At 42.2% G+C, this 16,893-nt stretch overlaps 1 protein-coding gene across 2 annotated transcripts in view; it reads left to right on the forward strand.

Annotated features, from left to right (window-relative positions):
- abl1 (c-abl oncogene 1, non-receptor tyrosine kinase) overlaps positions 1-16,893 on the forward strand; it is a 48,823-nt gene that overhangs the window by 17,904 nt on the left and 14,026 nt on the right. The window contains exon 1 of one of the 2 annotated variants that reach the window (XM_083794130.1): positions 3,883-4,539. The exons of the other annotated variant lie outside the window; for it this stretch is intronic. Coding sequence (XP_083650256.1) covers positions 4,455-4,539 — 85 coding nt within the window. The 5' untranslated portion in view covers positions 3,883-4,454. Of the gene's footprint in view, positions 1-3,882; positions 4,540-16,893 lie in introns of those variants that run through there. 2 annotated transcript variants of the gene reach the window in all.

The following is a 16,893-nucleotide window of genomic DNA, read 5'->3' on the forward strand; positions in this document are numbered from 1 at the left end:
TCCATCTGCAACCTTTTTTTTCTTTTTTTCTCTTCCTCCTCCTTGGTTTTTATAGTCCGTCTTCCCTTCATCTTCTCATTTCCCCAGAGCTGTGTGACTGTGGTATTGTTAATGGGGCTTTCTTGGAGCACAAGGAAGCGAGTGCATTTCGCCTTGATTGTAGCTAGTAGCTACAGCACAGTATGTGCATTGGTTGTGGCATGAATCCTCATGATGATTGATAATCATGTTTGTCATGCCATTACAGCAGTGATGACGTAGGCCGGGTTTGTAGGGCTGGGCTATATACAGAATCTTCTTCTTATATTTTGGCTAAATACATTTCAAAATATTTAAACATATTTAAACAGTCTAACAAGCTAAATACCAGCAAGTTTTAAACTTTGTTATGTTGTGAACTTGCTTCTTGTGGTAGTTAATAGTTGTTCAATTTATTTTATATCACTCTGTGGGTTTGAAAGTTACCTGCCCTGTTGTTAACGACGGTCTCATGACGTTACGACAACTATGTAAGGGAGGTTATCATATACTGATTACTATCACCTGATGAAGGCCGTTCACAGCCGAAACGTCGTGTCCTGAGTTAATGGTGTTTTAACAAAATAAACACTGTTGGAGCAAAGACTGTGCGGACTACTCCTCTGTATGTATCTACCTTTTGTCCAGCACCAGCAAAGATCTGGTTGTGCGCAAGCCATCTGCTTTTTAAACTATATACAGAATATAACTATTAGTAATAGATCAATATGGTGATATGAGACTAAGTGTAAATTGTCCTGGTTTATTTTATGCATCGTACAAAGCCAACTCGAGATGTGACAAATCATGACAATAAACAAAGCCGTTTTTTTTTCTTCTTTCTAATTATTTGTTCGGCCCGAAAAATTGTGTTTGTCATGATTTCTCACAACTCGAGTTGGCTTTGTACGAGGCTTAAAATATCTTTAAATAAATACTTTTTGAAATGTCTATGAGGAAATGAACGTGGAATCATTTCCTGCGCCCTGGTAGGGGGCGGGGACTGCGGCGCTCTTATTGTCATCAAGTTGATGACCAAACCTCCATTTCCGGTGGAATATGTATGCACTGGGGTAGCATCTGTCATTGAAGTGGGTTTGGCATAGATTGTCTGTGCCTCCTCCTGTTATAACATACGATGGTCGGTAACTCAATCAGTGCTTTTCAATTTTCATGTGACTGCATTATGATGTCATGCGGTAGGCCCTGGTGTCATGTGACTTGGAGCTGCAATGGGTTCTGAGGTCATGATCATACTTAAAGGAGCATTCAGTGATTTGGGTGATTTAGAAAAAAACCTGGTCCGCCCTGTAACAAGATGTGCACATGCTCTACAGTGGGGGGGACACGTAACAGGCCAACAGCACGTGCACCAAGGCCCACCTCCGATCATGATTGGAGGAAGGCCCCTCTCTATCCTGATTGGATGAAGGATGAGCCCTCTAGCCAAAAATGAAACCTAAGCTTCTTTTGACCCCAGGGGTGACCTGGGGAGGAACTGAAATCACTGAAGATACCTTTAAAGCTAGTAAGACTGATGTTGCGTTCACACGGGCAGACACAACGGCGCAAAGACGTTGTGAGTTGATTTGGAGCAGCTACATGCATCTTTGCTCTTTGGCTTCCATTGACAATGAATGGTAGACTACATATTTTACATCTGCCCGTGTGAACGCACCATTGTTATTGACATTTATAATGATGCTAAAAGTACTCTAGAATGACATAATCAGCCCCCACACCCAGCAGTAAATTGCGTACAGTAGTGGTTCCCAAAGTGGGGTCCGGGGACCACTCGGGGTCCTTGAGGGAGTTTCAGGGGGTCCCGACTTCCCAGCTAAATGATAGTTTGGAATCAAATGGACCCTTATGGGTCTGTAACTCGGTGTACAAATTTTGTACACTCTCAGAGTTAAATTAACATTGATTTTACAATATAAATTGGGTTCTCAGAGATAGAAATGCCATTAAATGTGAGTCCGTAGCCTCAAATCACTGCTAGAGCTGTAAAAATCCACTCTTATGGGTGTCCCTGGCATACCTTTTCTAATGTGGGTCTGCGGGCTAATTAGTGTCAATTTGGGGGTCCTTGACGTGAAAATGTACAGTGCAGTAAAAATAAAGTACAGTACATTACATTACATTACAAAACGGAGCATAAAACATAAATACAAAATGGGTACTGTACAAAAGGTGCAAAGTATATCTAGTATAATGTTGTTCAAGGGAGGGGCCTATTTGTTTTCATGCTGGGGCCCTTTCTATTAGTTTAGGTTTTCTATTAGCTTCGCCCCTGTCCACGTGTGTGTCTGTGCCATAGTTATTATTAGAGAACGAATGGCCCCGCCCCCACCTATTCATTTCAATTAGGCTGCTCACCCAGCGCATGAAGAACCTGGAAGTACCCTCTTCCGCATTGGAACACCTCATTTTGGCGCCCAATGTGGAAGACTTGAGCAGCAACCAGGTGCACCCATTCTGACCTGAGATCAGATTCATACGAGGTTTCCGCCGGACACACACTGGTCTGATGAACCCATTCTGACCTGAGATCAGATTCTAAAAATGTCAGTCGCTCTTCGATTTTTCAAAAATAGCAGACCTACAAGCTCGTATCGCGCCACTCGGTGGCGCGATATGAGCTTGTAGATCTGCTATTTTTAAATAGCTAGCTGACACCAAAATGGGTGCCCGGTCAGAATGGGTTAAAAAAGGGGCAGAAGAAGGGCCTATTTTTCTAAATAAAATCATAAATGCCTCATCCGATCAACCTCAAATGTAAATCTGATGTTGAGGGGCCTTAAGACAAAACCAAACCCACGTCCATTCTTCAATTTACACATCTAATTAACCAGTGGCACTAAAATTAAAGCAGGTATTCAACATTTAAGAGTTTCAATGTGGATTTTGATGACTGTAATCATTTTGCATCAACATTAATCATAAAAGGTCATAAATGCCATTGGGTTCGGAGAAGGGTAGTCTTCAAGGGGTGTTCTTTTAGCCACTGTGTTGGCTGCCACTGCTCTGAGACCATCTAACATTCACATTTGCACCTTCTTCTTTTTTTCTTCTTGCTTGGCACGTTTCCTGCAGCAGTATGGCCGAACCACTCAACCTGTCATGAGTTGCGTAGAGGCGTGCTTGACGACAGCTGAGAAAAGGCAGAAGATAGTGCAGTCATGTCGCAAGAGCCCCTGGCTTCTGCCAAGCATTCTTTGTTCCCTCCAGAAATGGCCAAACAACTGTTCCTTTTCCAAAAACACATGGCTATGCATGTTTCCCTGAGACAAATGTCTTCATTATGATCACTTCAAACATACATTTCACAATTCACCTCCAGTTGAGACAACGCATGGCTGGCAGTTGTTTGAGCAGTGCTTTTAAGTTTAGATGGGAGAACGGTGAAGGCTATGCTTTCCTCCGTGTTATCAGCTCTGTACTCCCAAGTTTCAACTGTGTGTTTTAAAAAGCCGGTCCAGCTTCCAGAACTCATTCTTTGTCCTGTAAACATTTTAGGAAAGGGAAAGAGCATGGCTTGGGGGGAGAGAGAGAGGGAGAGGAAAGGCAGAGAAAGGGGGGAGGCGGGTTGTGGGTGTATATGTGGGAGGAGGGGCTTCTTGTAATCGTCTTGTGATTCGCAAACACAAGAAGAACAAGGGATTTCTTTTCTCCCCAGTTCTTTTTTCCAAGTTTGACTTTGTTTACAGTTGGATCTCATGAGCTTTCATCACTTTGGTTGGCATGAGTTGTGCTGCATGTTGGTGTGGTTTTGTTTGTGTTCTTATTATCAAGTGTGTGGTGGTGGTTCTCTGCTCTCTCTCTCTCGCGTGTGTTTGCTAGGGAAGGTAGGAGGGGCCTAGCCAGCTGATGTCATTCAGCACAGCAGGCTGTGCCTGAAAGAGGGCCTTTGTTGGCAGCTTGTAGCATGAAGCAAGTCCCTCTGCTTTGCTTTGGACACACGCTCACTCACACACAGGGGACAGGGGAGAGGAATGGCAGTGTTTGGACGGCAACGCTGCCCACTCCACTGACACATCTGCATGTCCGGCACACTTTTTAGATTGAATGGATGCACTATTTGGTTGATTCTGATCTTTTTGAAGCGGGGCTCGCAAAGGACTAAAGGGAAAAACAAGATGGAGCCACTGGGAGGAAAAAGTTTGTAGACTTTGTTGGTTAGAGCGGAGTCCAGTTTTCTGTTTGGAAGTCAAGAAGACTGGAGAAAATAGGGGGGGTTGCAACAGCTGGAAGAATCTGCGAAGAAAGTATATAAGCACCCTTGATGTCTTTGTATTATGTCCTTTTCATCTGTTTTCGGTTCTTTTGCGCTTTAGAAGGTTTTTTGTTATTGCCACTACTAGAAGGTGGACATCGGAGTGACATTGGATTTGAAAAAGGTGCACATTTTTAAGCGGGAAGTGGAAAAACAACAAATGAAAATGTTGGAGATTTGCCTGAAATTGGTGGGGTGTAAATCTAAAAAAGGCCTCTCATCCTCATCCAGCTGCTACTTGGAAGGTAAGAATGTTTTGGGAAGGCTCTTCTGTACGTTCATAGGGTGTTTTTGTTGTTCATTAAAGTCTATCTATGGTAAAGAAAAATAATGTTGGGAACAAGATATATTAGACAAGTTTTCTCTACTGGAGCCCTGGCTGTTCGTAGCTCTCTCTCTCTCTCTCTCTCTCTGTGACTGTGTGTGTGTGTGTGTGTGTGTGTGCGTGTGTGTGTGTGTGTGTGTGGAGGAGGGGCAGGGGGTTAGAAAGCTGTAGAGTGCAGGGGAGGGTGAGGGAGGCCAGACACACTGGCTAGCTGCAGAGAGAAGTGGAAAAAAGAGCGAGAAGAGAATACAAGGAAATCTGATTCCCAGCCATGTCCCATTTAACGTTTGTTTATGAGGAGAGTGGCCTCTAATCTCAGTCTGCAACCTTTTCTGTAGCTTTTTTGATCCTTCCGTCCTGGTCATTTGTTCTATGCATAATGCAGTGGAAACATTAATGTAAACCCTATATGCTTTAAATTCATTGTCGTTGGTGTGCAGGCTACAGTTAACTTACTTTCCATTACTTCAGGTTGGCGTAGGAACTTTTTTACTCGAAGCAAAATGGGCTAATTGAATTTGCCTTGTCTGAATGAAAGATTAATGCAAATCAACGAAAAGCAAGGCACACGAGGAGAATAGTTGATTTGTAATGGAATAGTCAGTGAAGTCCATTCTGTGCCAGAGATTGTGCAACCGAATGATTTAATGGAGCAAAAAGCCATGCAACACTCCCCAGTAAAGTGAATAACACTGATTAACCACTTTCAACATGGCCTCCCTAAAAGCATATCTATAACTCTAAATGTGTAGATAGATGGCTTGTAGATCTGCTGTTTTTGAAACGGCATCATATGACAAAAGTAAACAATGAGGTCAAATGTCTGTCATACATGCATGCATAGATATGCCATACAAAATGTCACGCATAAATATGGCATGGTTATTTTTCTTTCTGTAGATTAAACCTCGGGGCTCGTAAAAAGAAAAGGAAATCTAAAATGCAGGTAGTAAGCCTCAATAGAGAGACGGAAATCTAAAATGCAGGTAGTAAGCCTCAATAGAGAGACTTCTGGGGTTCTCCCAACTCTTCAATCACCATATGAACAAATTAAAGAGCAAAGAACTTTTTCCTCTCAAGTCTAATCTAACGACTATAATCATCATGGTCTTCTTCCATCAGAGAGGCTGTTAACACTTCTCCCAGATTCAGTAGCGTGTCACCCCTGGTATTAACACTTCCCCAGTCTTCAATCTGCATTTTAGGGCCTTGAGATCTAAGTCCTGGTTGTCCTCTGTGTTGTTCTCCACCCCCTCCCACCCAGGTGATGCAATAAAAGTATCCAACCAGGAAGGGTACCTTTCACCCTCCCCAGGATGTAGAGTAGTGTGACTTGGATTATGATGGTCGTTGAAATATCTCGGTTACACTATACACATGACATTCTTTATCACATATCGGTATGTTGCGGTGAGAGTTTTAAGTGCTCTCCTATTACGCATAGCGATGCCGTCATAGTTCCGCGAGTACTTCAAGAATTCCACTAATTCCATTTAATCACTTTGAGTGCCCCTGACAAAAACAAAATGACCCATTTTCCACCTTGAAAAGTTTGCATTTTTTTCTGGCAAGTCTGTGTAATTTCCTGTTGAGTGACATGTCGTGCAGTGTTTTGCCTAAGCCTAAGTTAGTCTTAAATGTGTGATTGTGCTCCTATTCAGTACATGTGCTAGTGTACTCTGACTATCTCACAAAGAGCTGTGGTATTTGTGGTCAGTAAAATGGACATGCGTGTGGTGTGGGTCTCCCAAGGGCACCGGACACACGCGCCATGCACAGTTTGTGTAGTGTTTTAATGAAGCACCAAAATGGACTGTATCCAATTTTACACTCTGATTTCAATTAACACTGCTGGTGTTTTTTGTACATGTATGTGTACGTACGTGTAGCAACACCCAGTAGCCAGTAGATTGCGCGCACACACTCGCACACACACACACACACACACACACACACACGCAGGCCAAGGAGGAGTACAGTACAGCACCACTCAATTCAGACCGGTCTGATTTTTAAGTCTTCATGGAAGAGTGTGCTAATAACGAGCACATCTGTAGAGGTGGGAAGTGGCCTCCCTTCTCTTCTATTGAGAAATAATATCTAGGCTGGTTGAAAGGCACCCCTAGCCTGGTAAACAGGGAGGGGTTCACCAGGCTAAGGCAGCCCTGCATGAAGCTCAGAAGAGCAATTAATATCTAACCTGACCAAGCTGAGATTCCATCTTGGAAGAGCAGTATGATTAAACCTATGGATTTTCCGCGTTTTCACGTTTAGAAGATTTAGAACACTTTCTTGGGGGTCTTTGTGTGTAATACGTGGTTTTAGATTTTAGCAGTGAGCCCAGTGTCTCTGTCATGGACACTGGGCTCACTTCCTTCCTGGACTACAATTCCCATAATGCTTTGGTGCACTGCTCCTCCTTGTGGATAGACGGAGGGCTGTCTTACTGAGACAACATGTAGTCCAGGAAGTGAGAAAATATGCCATTTAGGTGTGTTTTCAATTAAAAAAAGTGTTTTGATCCACTGTTTTGGAATCTGTCGTCCATCCTGGATCTCTCCTCGTCTCCCCCAATGAGTGCGACTGGATGCGCAACCCTGATCGCCAGCGGCTCTGTCGCGCAGTTACAATGGAGGACAGATCCAAGATGGATGACAGATTCCGAATTTCCGAGACAGTAGATGAGGATCAAAACACTTTTATTTTATTTTATTGCAAACGACGCACCTACGGGTTTTAAACGCAGATCGCAGGTTAACCGGAGAAGTGGGGCGCCGGGTAAGCACCTTAGATTTTGCATTTGTACATGTTAAGAGCAAAATGTCAGAATCGATAAATACTAAATTTAGCTCCTATGTCACCAAAATGTGGAACCCCCTATCAACAGTCGTTAAGACAAAGGGTACCTACGGACGGCTGCAATTTGAAACTGGCCCCCATAACATCTGAAAAGATTTGCAGTTTGTCCAGCTGAGTTGTTTTATTATTATGAACACAAACTTTATTGCTAACATTTAAATTAAATTGTAACCTTTTTATCCTATAATTAATTTTAATCCTTGACACAAATAAATTCGTCCGTCACCTAAAAACTTACCTTTGTTCAATGATGACCGAAAAATATGCCATTTTCTTGCAGACAGACTTGACTGATTTGGATCTTAACCCATTTTGGGCGGGAACCCCTTTTGGTGTTAGCATTATGCTATGCATCTACAAGCTCATAGTGCGCCACCGAGTGGCGCGCTACGAGCTTGTAGGTCTGCTATTTTTGAAAACGACTGACATAGAAACATAGCTTTTTCAGTGCTGAAAAGTGAAAAGCTTCTGTTTAGGGAATGACGGTCGCACACGATAGATAGGCTATGACTATGAACCTGTGGCTGCTATCCATGCATGCATGCTGAATTGTTTTGATTGACATTTTTACTTCACAGTATGTGTAGAATGGGTACATTTCAAACAAAAGCACAAGTCGACAAAAAAACGGCTACTTTGAGGACTAAACCATGAAAAGCACTAAAGCTTGAATTTCCCTTAAAGTCTGAAAAGTACTTTATTCATTCAACCTTTTATTTATTTTCTTAGAAATAAATTGAGGGCAGAGCCTTCCTTTTCAATGATTACAGAAGGCACAATAAAAGTGTAGCCTTGGCTAATACTTTTGAAATAAGAACAGCAGGATAAAACAATTTATGTATTGTGATAACATTTATAATTGATAAATCAAATTCTTTATCCAGAGTTACTTATACAATTGTCATCTAACTATAATGTCCGAGGAGTCCATTTGGTTACAATTTGTACTCTGTGGACACAAATGGACCTGAAGTCAATACATGACCACGCCCACCATGACGTCACTATATATCACATGATATATTGGGCGCTAAGCGCACTGTGCAATGCAAACTAATAGGAGAGTGCGTTCCGGTCCGGTATTTCCTATATATCATCCACTCTGAGAAACAGTGTCTGCTACATTACAACAAAGTCATTTATTTACAGGGATTGTTCTTAGGTGTTGACAATGGATGAGCTAGTGGGTACCATGCAGAAATCTCATATCAAGTGGTTAAAATGGCTCGTAAAATGCAGATGTTTGTGCTAATCATTTCCGTGGGCATCTTTATTGGCAAATACATGGGAAATGGAGTCATATAATTATATATACACAGACAGTATATACTGTTGCTGGCAGTAGGCCTTCTACATGTTATGTAAATAGATTTTCAATGTAATGGGTCCCGGGACCCAGGGCCAGGGGTGGTCTTTTTTTTGCGACCAGAGGTCGCAGATAACTATGAAACCTTGCATTTTTTATTATCATTATTATTAAATTGTTATTGTTTTTTTTTGACACAAGAAGGCGTGCATGCATGCACATACACCACTAGACTACACATGAACATACAATACATTAACCTTGAGAAAAATAAATAAATAAAAGACTGAAATGCAGGACCAAAACAGACACACAATAAAGTAAAATAAAGGTAACTAGAACTGCACTGCAGCCGCTCTGTCGAGTGCCTACTTGCTTGTTGCACACTAGTAGGCCATTTTATGGCCTACTAGTGTGCAAGCAGAGCGTGCAAGTACTGTCGACCGCTACAAACTGTCAAATCTCAGCTTCTCTGTGAAGGAACGTTTTAAATGTTGAATTATTAGGTTTAGCCATTTGCTACCTACCTACTTTATGCATGTAAAAAAGTAGTATTATGAAGTATGGTACAAGTTTCTATCTATAAAAGAAATACAGTTTTATCGATTTAGAATTATTCTGGCTCCCTTTTTAGTTTCTCAAAGAAACATAAATCATCGATATCCGATGAAAAAAAAGTTATATAAACTATATAATATGTTGTCACGTATATTTATTTAATTTATTTTAAATTGTCAATTGCTTCAAATTTTCTTGGACTATAGTGATATTAATACTAAATGCCTCTGTGTATTTGTAAGTTGATTAGCGGTATACTGTGGTTACTTTGCGCCACTTTTGATGCGTATGCACCGTGCCAGCATATTCGATGCGTATGCACCGTCCCAGCAAATGACGTAATGACTACTTGTGCCTGATACGGCAGTGGTGCCAGATTACATACATGTATACATAGGAGCATTACCTTTAATCCTCCCGACCCTAAAACATATCGTCATTACGTCACCATCGAAAACCAATTACACTCTGGCATTGGGTCCTTTAATCCACATCTTTATTGCGTCATCATTGAGAGCTAGTTATACCACTTATACCCTGACGTCATATGCTGGGACGGTGCATACGCATCGAATATGCTGGGACAGTGCATACGCATCGAATATCGTCCTGGGCGAAACTAGTACTTGCGTGCTCTGCTTGCGAAAGTAATAAGGTCATATCACATTGCATCACATTTCATCGCTCTCAAACAGATTGTCACTTTCTATACAGGAATAATTCAACTATTAGAGTCTAATAGTTGAATTGGTTGAATTGAATTGGTTGGTTGGACAACCGTCCTACACATGAACATCCTCAGCCGGGAAGTGATGTCATGACAACTCGGCTATATCTATATATGGAACTGTGAGGTCAAATGTAGAGATTTTGGCCAGTGAGTCATTATTTAGATGTCACACTTGTGGCATCGTATGTGGACTCAGTGATCATTTTATGATTTTCTGTACCCGCAAAATACAAAAACTAAAGTTTGACTGTCACAAAACAGTCATATCTACTTATCTAGGGACCTCAAAACCTACTCTAGCGAGGCCTTTAACCTAGAACTGGAGAGTCTGGATTGGTCCGATGTGCTCAGGAGCTCACTAGTCGAAGAAGCATGGCTTGGCTTTAAAACCAAATTTACATCAGTACTAAACATCATGGCTCCTTTGAGAACCGTCGGGGTCAAAACCCGCTCGGAGCCATGGATGAATTCGGACATACTGACTGCAATGAAAACCAGAGACAACAAATGCTCTGAACTTCTTAAATGCATGTCCATGCTAGCCAAGCGCTTCAACAGTGATCTCCAAACCAAACTGTACATCCTAAAAACCCAATGTAACAAGCTAAGAAACGGTGTTATTGCCATGACCAAATCAGCAAAAAGTAACTATCAATGATGAAGCAGAGGAAATTAAAAACAATCCTCGGGAGCTTTGGAAGCTACTAAACAACCAACTAGGCTGTGGTCAGAAACTAAAAACCTGGTTTACTAACATAAATATCAAATCGAATAACACCCTCATCACTGACAAGCTCGACGTAGCAAACCACTTGAACATCTTCTTTACAAACATTGCAACAATGCTGGTTAACAAACTGCCCTCCCACACTGGGCGTTTTGGTGTAGAGCACATCAAAGCCTTCTACAAAAACCTAGGTGTTTGTAAAGATGATTTTAAAATGGCAATGGTAACAACTGAGGAGCTACTTAAAAAACTGAGTGCCCTCCAACCCCACAAGGCCACTGGCCATGACAATATTCCCTCCAAATATCTCAGAGACTCAGCCATTTCCATAGCTCCCGTCATCACCCACATAGTAAACCTCTCCATCAAACAGGGACAGGTCCCCCAAGATTTTAAACTGGCCAAAGTAACCCCCCTGTACAAAAAAGGGAGTAAATTAGAACCCGGCAACTACCGCCCTATTTCTATTATAAGCTCCATCTCGAAAGTGATGGAAAAAATAGTCTATGAACAGGTTGAAAAGTATCTTGCCACTAATAAATTGCTGTACGAGTTCCAATCTGGTTTCAGAACATCCCACTCCACTGACACATGCCTCCTCTATTTGAGCGACCACATCAAACACGAGGTGGACGCTGGAAAATACTGCGGCATGGTCATGCTGGACCTCCAAAAGGCTTTTGACACCGTGAACCACTCCATACTGGTTAACAAGCTTAAAGCTATTGGTTTTGATAGCACATCAGTGAGCTGGATGCAATCCTACCTGGAGGGGAGAGAACAGATGGTGGAGGTGAACGGAACACTGTCCCCTCCCCTCCCAGTGAGCTGTGGCGTCCCACAAGGAAGCATACTAGGGCCTTTACTGTTCCTAATATATGTTAACGACATGACTTCAGCTTGTGACTGCAACTTGTTCCTGTTCGCAGATGACTCAGCACTGCTGGTCTCGGACAGGAACAAACTGCAGGTTGAAAAGACCCTCAGCTCTGAACTCGGTAGAATCTGCACCTGGCTCGCTGATAACAAACTATCCTTACACCTGGGAAAAACTGAATCCATCCTCTTCGGATCAAATAGTAATCTCAGTAAGGCAGATGGCTTCTTGGTTAGAGTGGGTGACAATTAGGCCTGTCAAAAAAAATCGATTCGAGTTAGAATCGCGATTCTAATGCCGTCCGATTCAGAATCGATTCTCATTTTCCAAAAATCATTCTTTTTTTAATTTTCTTTTTAATTTTTTAATTTTTTTGCACAAAATTTGTGCAAGAAAAAAAAAGTGTGTACAAAGAGGCTCTACGCACGCCAAAGTCCTTGTGGCAGTGCCGGCACACGGGAGAAAACTGTAGAGGAGATCTTGAATAAACAAGAAGGTGGCCGCACACACCAATAGCTAGAGTACCAATATTTATTAGGACAGCAGGTAAGACAGGAATATCCAACGTTTCGGCGGTTAAGCCTTCATCATTCCCTGATGAAGGCTTAACCGCCGAAACGTTGGATATTCCTGTCTTACCTGCTGTCCTAATAAATATTGGTACTCTAGCTATTGGTGTGTGCGGCCACCTTCTTGTTTATTCAAGATCTCCTCTACAAGAAAAAAAAAGGCCATAATGCATTGCATGCACAGGTACATTTAAATGATTTAATGTACATGTGCATGCAATGCATTATGGCCTGGGTTTCTGCATAGTGCATTTACTACCAGCTAAGCTAAGCCTGCCAATTGTATTTATTTTAAACCTGTTTTAATACTAATGTATTGTTCTGGTATTGAGTGAGAAAAGATTTTGTAACTTTTGTAATGGTTCAAATTTGTGCTAGCTAAATAAATGAGACATGTTCTTACTCTTGGATTTAACCTTTGTGTGTTTAAATCATTCAGTTGATAAAACCTTTACAATTATACAAGCTTTTTACTAAATGTACTCTGCTTTCATGCCAGAAGACTGGAGTAGATCATGCTAAAATTCTATTTAATTGTTTTTAATAAAAATAAAAAAAACTGCTTTAGAATCGGAAAAAAATCTTTTTTGAATGGAGAATCGGAAAAATCGAAAAGATCGTTTTTTAATCGAATCGTCACCCCAAGAATCGGAATCGAATCGTGGGACACTTAAAGATTCGCAGCCCTAGTGACAATATTATCACACGAAAAGATCAAATTACCTACCTAGGTTCCATCCTGAAGCCCAATCTTTCCGGTGATAAAATGGCCACCAACGTAATCAAAAGTCAATCAAAGAACAAGATTCCTTTACAGGATCTCCTCACTGGTCAGCAAAAACACCTTGAAGACCTTAACATGAGCCCTCGTACAAGGTTTCTTTGACTATGCATCCACCTCTTGGTACCACAGCACCTCAAAGGCCCTTAAAACAAGGCTCCAGACCTCCCAAAACAAACTAGTCAGGCTCCTACTTGGCCTCACCCCCCGAACCCACCTCACCCCTGCCCACTTTGACAGGCTGGGATGGCTTAGGGTCGACGACAGAGTACAGCATCTTGCAATGGGTCTGGTCCACAAGATTCGATACACCACCAAGATACCCATGTACCTGTCTAAATACTTCCTTAATGTAAACGAAGTCCACACCCACAACACCAGAGGGAGTGCAACAAACCACCAACCCAGATTTGGCACAAACAAGGGACTAAATTATTTTCGCTCCTATGCCACCAAAATGTGGAACGCCCTACCAACAGTTATTAAGACATGTGAATCCCTTGACTCCTTCAAAACCGCTCTCAAAGGGCACCTACGGATGGCTGCAATTCGAAACTGGCCTCTGTAAAATCTGAATCCCCCCCCCCCCCCCCCATTTCCCCTCACTGTATAATGTATCTTTTCCCTTTTTGCTTCCTATATGATGAATTCCTGTTCTGTTCTTTAGCTACATAGAAATGTCTATTTGTATGTCTCTAAATGTTTGTATGTCTCTAAATGTTTTGATGAATTGAACAATGTGGACCCAAGTGTAATGCTTAATTGGGTCGTCCACTCACAGTTAACAGTCTTTGTATTGAGTTTGTGCTTAAAATGTACTGTAAATTCTACAAACTGTTAATAAATATTTCAATCAATCAATCAATCAATCACACCATGTCAGATATGGACATGGGAATGCCAATATATGATCATATTGTGACAGTCTCATGATAACCACTGTGGTTGCCGCAAAGGGCACATTTAACTATGGAATCATGCATTTCCCGTCAGTCAGTCAGTGTATCATTAAAAACCCCATACATGGGGAAAGCCCCATATGTAGGGCCCAGGTCTCGTGCCATCAGGGCTTCTCGCCCCACACTGGTATTAGATGGCTCCCAGGGACATTTTACCAGTACTACTTTGGCGACATCCGAGTACAGTATTGCATCCCAGGACCCCCGGATGGTGACATGATTCCGTCCTTCCTCAATGTAGTGTGTAAGGATGCAGGATGCAGGCTATTTGCATCACTGTGGTGGTGCAGTCTAAGCTTCCTCAGTGGATCTGTGCATGTGAAAGTGTATTTGTGTTTGTGTGATTCATGTGTATGGATTACATTTAGGCAACACACTACATCACTAGTAACGGCCAGGCTTTCACAGGACGAGCATAGGGAGAATGTGCCGGCCCGTTGATATCCATCGGGAGTGGGCTGCCGCTTGTCAGACTCATCATGTCGTGACATGTCGTCTCGTGGTGAGCGCTGCGCATCGCCGCTGTCTGTAACTACACTTAAGTTAAAACTAATTTGACCCCTCTGCCTCCGACCGCTGACGCACAGCCAATGGCTGGAGAGAGTGGATGGAACTGAAGCTTGAAGCTGGCAAATATATTTTAACCCTTCTCTGGACACATGTCAGTAGGCAATGTAAATGGGGTCAATACATAGTCATTTTGTCAGATTTGGTCTGATAAGTTTAACACTAAAATCACATTTTCACCAAATGCCTCATTGGACAAATCCTAAGCCTTCTGGTTAAGCCATGGAATGATGTCCTCTCATTGTAGGTGTCGTGTTGCATAAGGTTCGACATTGCTCATGAATGTTGTGAAACAGATGGATAGCAGCTCATTGTCCCAGACCTCAGTAGGTCGCCAGATGCCTCTTGCACGTAGTTGTCTCCACCAGCCGAAGGCATGGGGAGAGTATGTTTTGCACTCCGTCCGTCCGTCCGTGTGTCCGTGTGTCCGTCCGTGACCAGCTAATCTCAGCCACCGTTAACCCGGTCGATGCCAAATTTTGCACACACACTCCCTGGATGCCAACCATGAACCTCTGCCCCAAACTTTCCAGAACGGCCTGTTATAGCGCCACCAGGAGGCCGCTTTGTGCAAAACAAGTTTTTGCACAGTACACCTACAGATTTTGTCCAAACATCACGCAAATTGGTACACAGTCTCTCTAGAGCCATTCAACCAAACCGCTCTTTCAGATTTCTCAGACTCCATCCTGATTGGTTAAGATTGGCTTCCAAAGTTCACAGGAGTGCTCAGTTTCAAACAAAATGCTGCAAATCATGAACACATCGCGAGATTTCCGTGAAATTGTGCACCCACATTCCCACTAGGCCGAGGACGAAATGCCACATGAACAATTTCAACTCAGCCTCAAGGTGGCGCTATAACTGGCCCAAAAGTGTTTTTACCTCTAACTGCACGGATATGTGGATAACTTTCTATGCCAACTCCCTAGAGGCCAAGGAAAAACCTTTGCCTGGAATTCTTCACATCTGCTCATCCTGGTGGAGACCTGTGCCCAGTAGGGCACTTTTTCTAGTTGTCCATCAGTCTGTATTTCTCTAGCCTCGCAAGCCAATCTCTTTTTTTCTCCTCCTTCTCCAATCTCTCTTTTCTTCATTCTCCCCCATAGGGTAACAGTATAATCAGTGGTGTCTCCATCTTTGGAGCTGTAGTCAAGACAAGTCAAGAATACAAGTGCTCTGTTTCCTTCAGTTAATATTTACACATTAACTGCCATGTATTAATTAAGGAATTCTTCCTTACGCCACTGTCAGTGTTTTTCAGTGAAGACTGAAGACCCTTATCTGAAAGGCCCACTGGACCCGAGACTTAAACCGGAAGTAAACAAACGCTGTGTGTGTAGAGTGACGGACGATCGTCTTTTATTTCACCCGGAAGATTTATTTTGTAGACACGATCATCGGTTCTTTATGGTCTGTTGAATAAAGCTTGTTTTGACCAAGAACGCAATCTGGGAAAAGAATCAGAGATAAATTCATTCAAGTTTTATTTATTCTTTTCTTTTTTTTTTTAAGATATTTTTTTGCGGCTTACGCCTTTATTGATTTTTTAAGGGATAGAAAGTAGGCTGACAGGAAACGGGAGAGAGATGGGGGGATGACATGCGGTAAAGGCCGTGTCGGGTCCGGGAGTCGAACCCGCGGCACACCGCGACTGGATCACCAGTCCGGTGCCCAGACCGTTACGCTACGGCCTGGGCCAAGTTTTATTTATTCTTGACAAAACAAAAGGTATACATGTGAATTACATAGGTTTACAAATAAAAAGCTAAAACAAATTTCAAAATGATCTAAAAACAGTTACATATTGTGGGGGTCTGTATGCTCACCAAGGTTTTAAAACGATACAAGGGTACCAAATACCAATGTGGTCAATTTGAATGTCTTTTGTAGTTCCATGTATTTGGGCCACAGAAGCTAAAGGCAGATTTACCTAGTTCAGAGTTTACTTTTGGTACCTTGAATTTGGGGAAATTACTTGACCGGATGTGGTAGGGTTCAGAAGAGTCCCATTTCAGGAAAGATGAGATGTATTTAGGACAATCTCCAAGTATAGCTTTATAGAAGAACAGGTGCCAATGCGGTTCTCGTCTCTGTCAGAAAATGTATTTTGTAAATCTATTTACATTGAGACGGATGGGGACAGAGTTTTCACTTCAGGTTCATTTCCGGTTGCATCGGTCGTCTAGCAACCTAGAACCATTCATAAGTTGGCAAAGAGTGCGATCTATCGTAAACCACTGATAAGCGTTGGATTTGATAGGATGTCTATAGACGTTCTTGGCAGCCAGTCATTGTGTTAATATTTAAGATGTATGCATTTTTGTGTATTTATTAATGA

This window comes from Protomyctophum parallelum (genome assembly GCF_964188405.1).
Source record: "Protomyctophum parallelum genome assembly, chromosome: 21".
NCBI classification, from domain to species: Eukaryota; Metazoa; Chordata; class Actinopteri; order Myctophiformes; family Myctophidae; genus Protomyctophum; species Protomyctophum parallelum.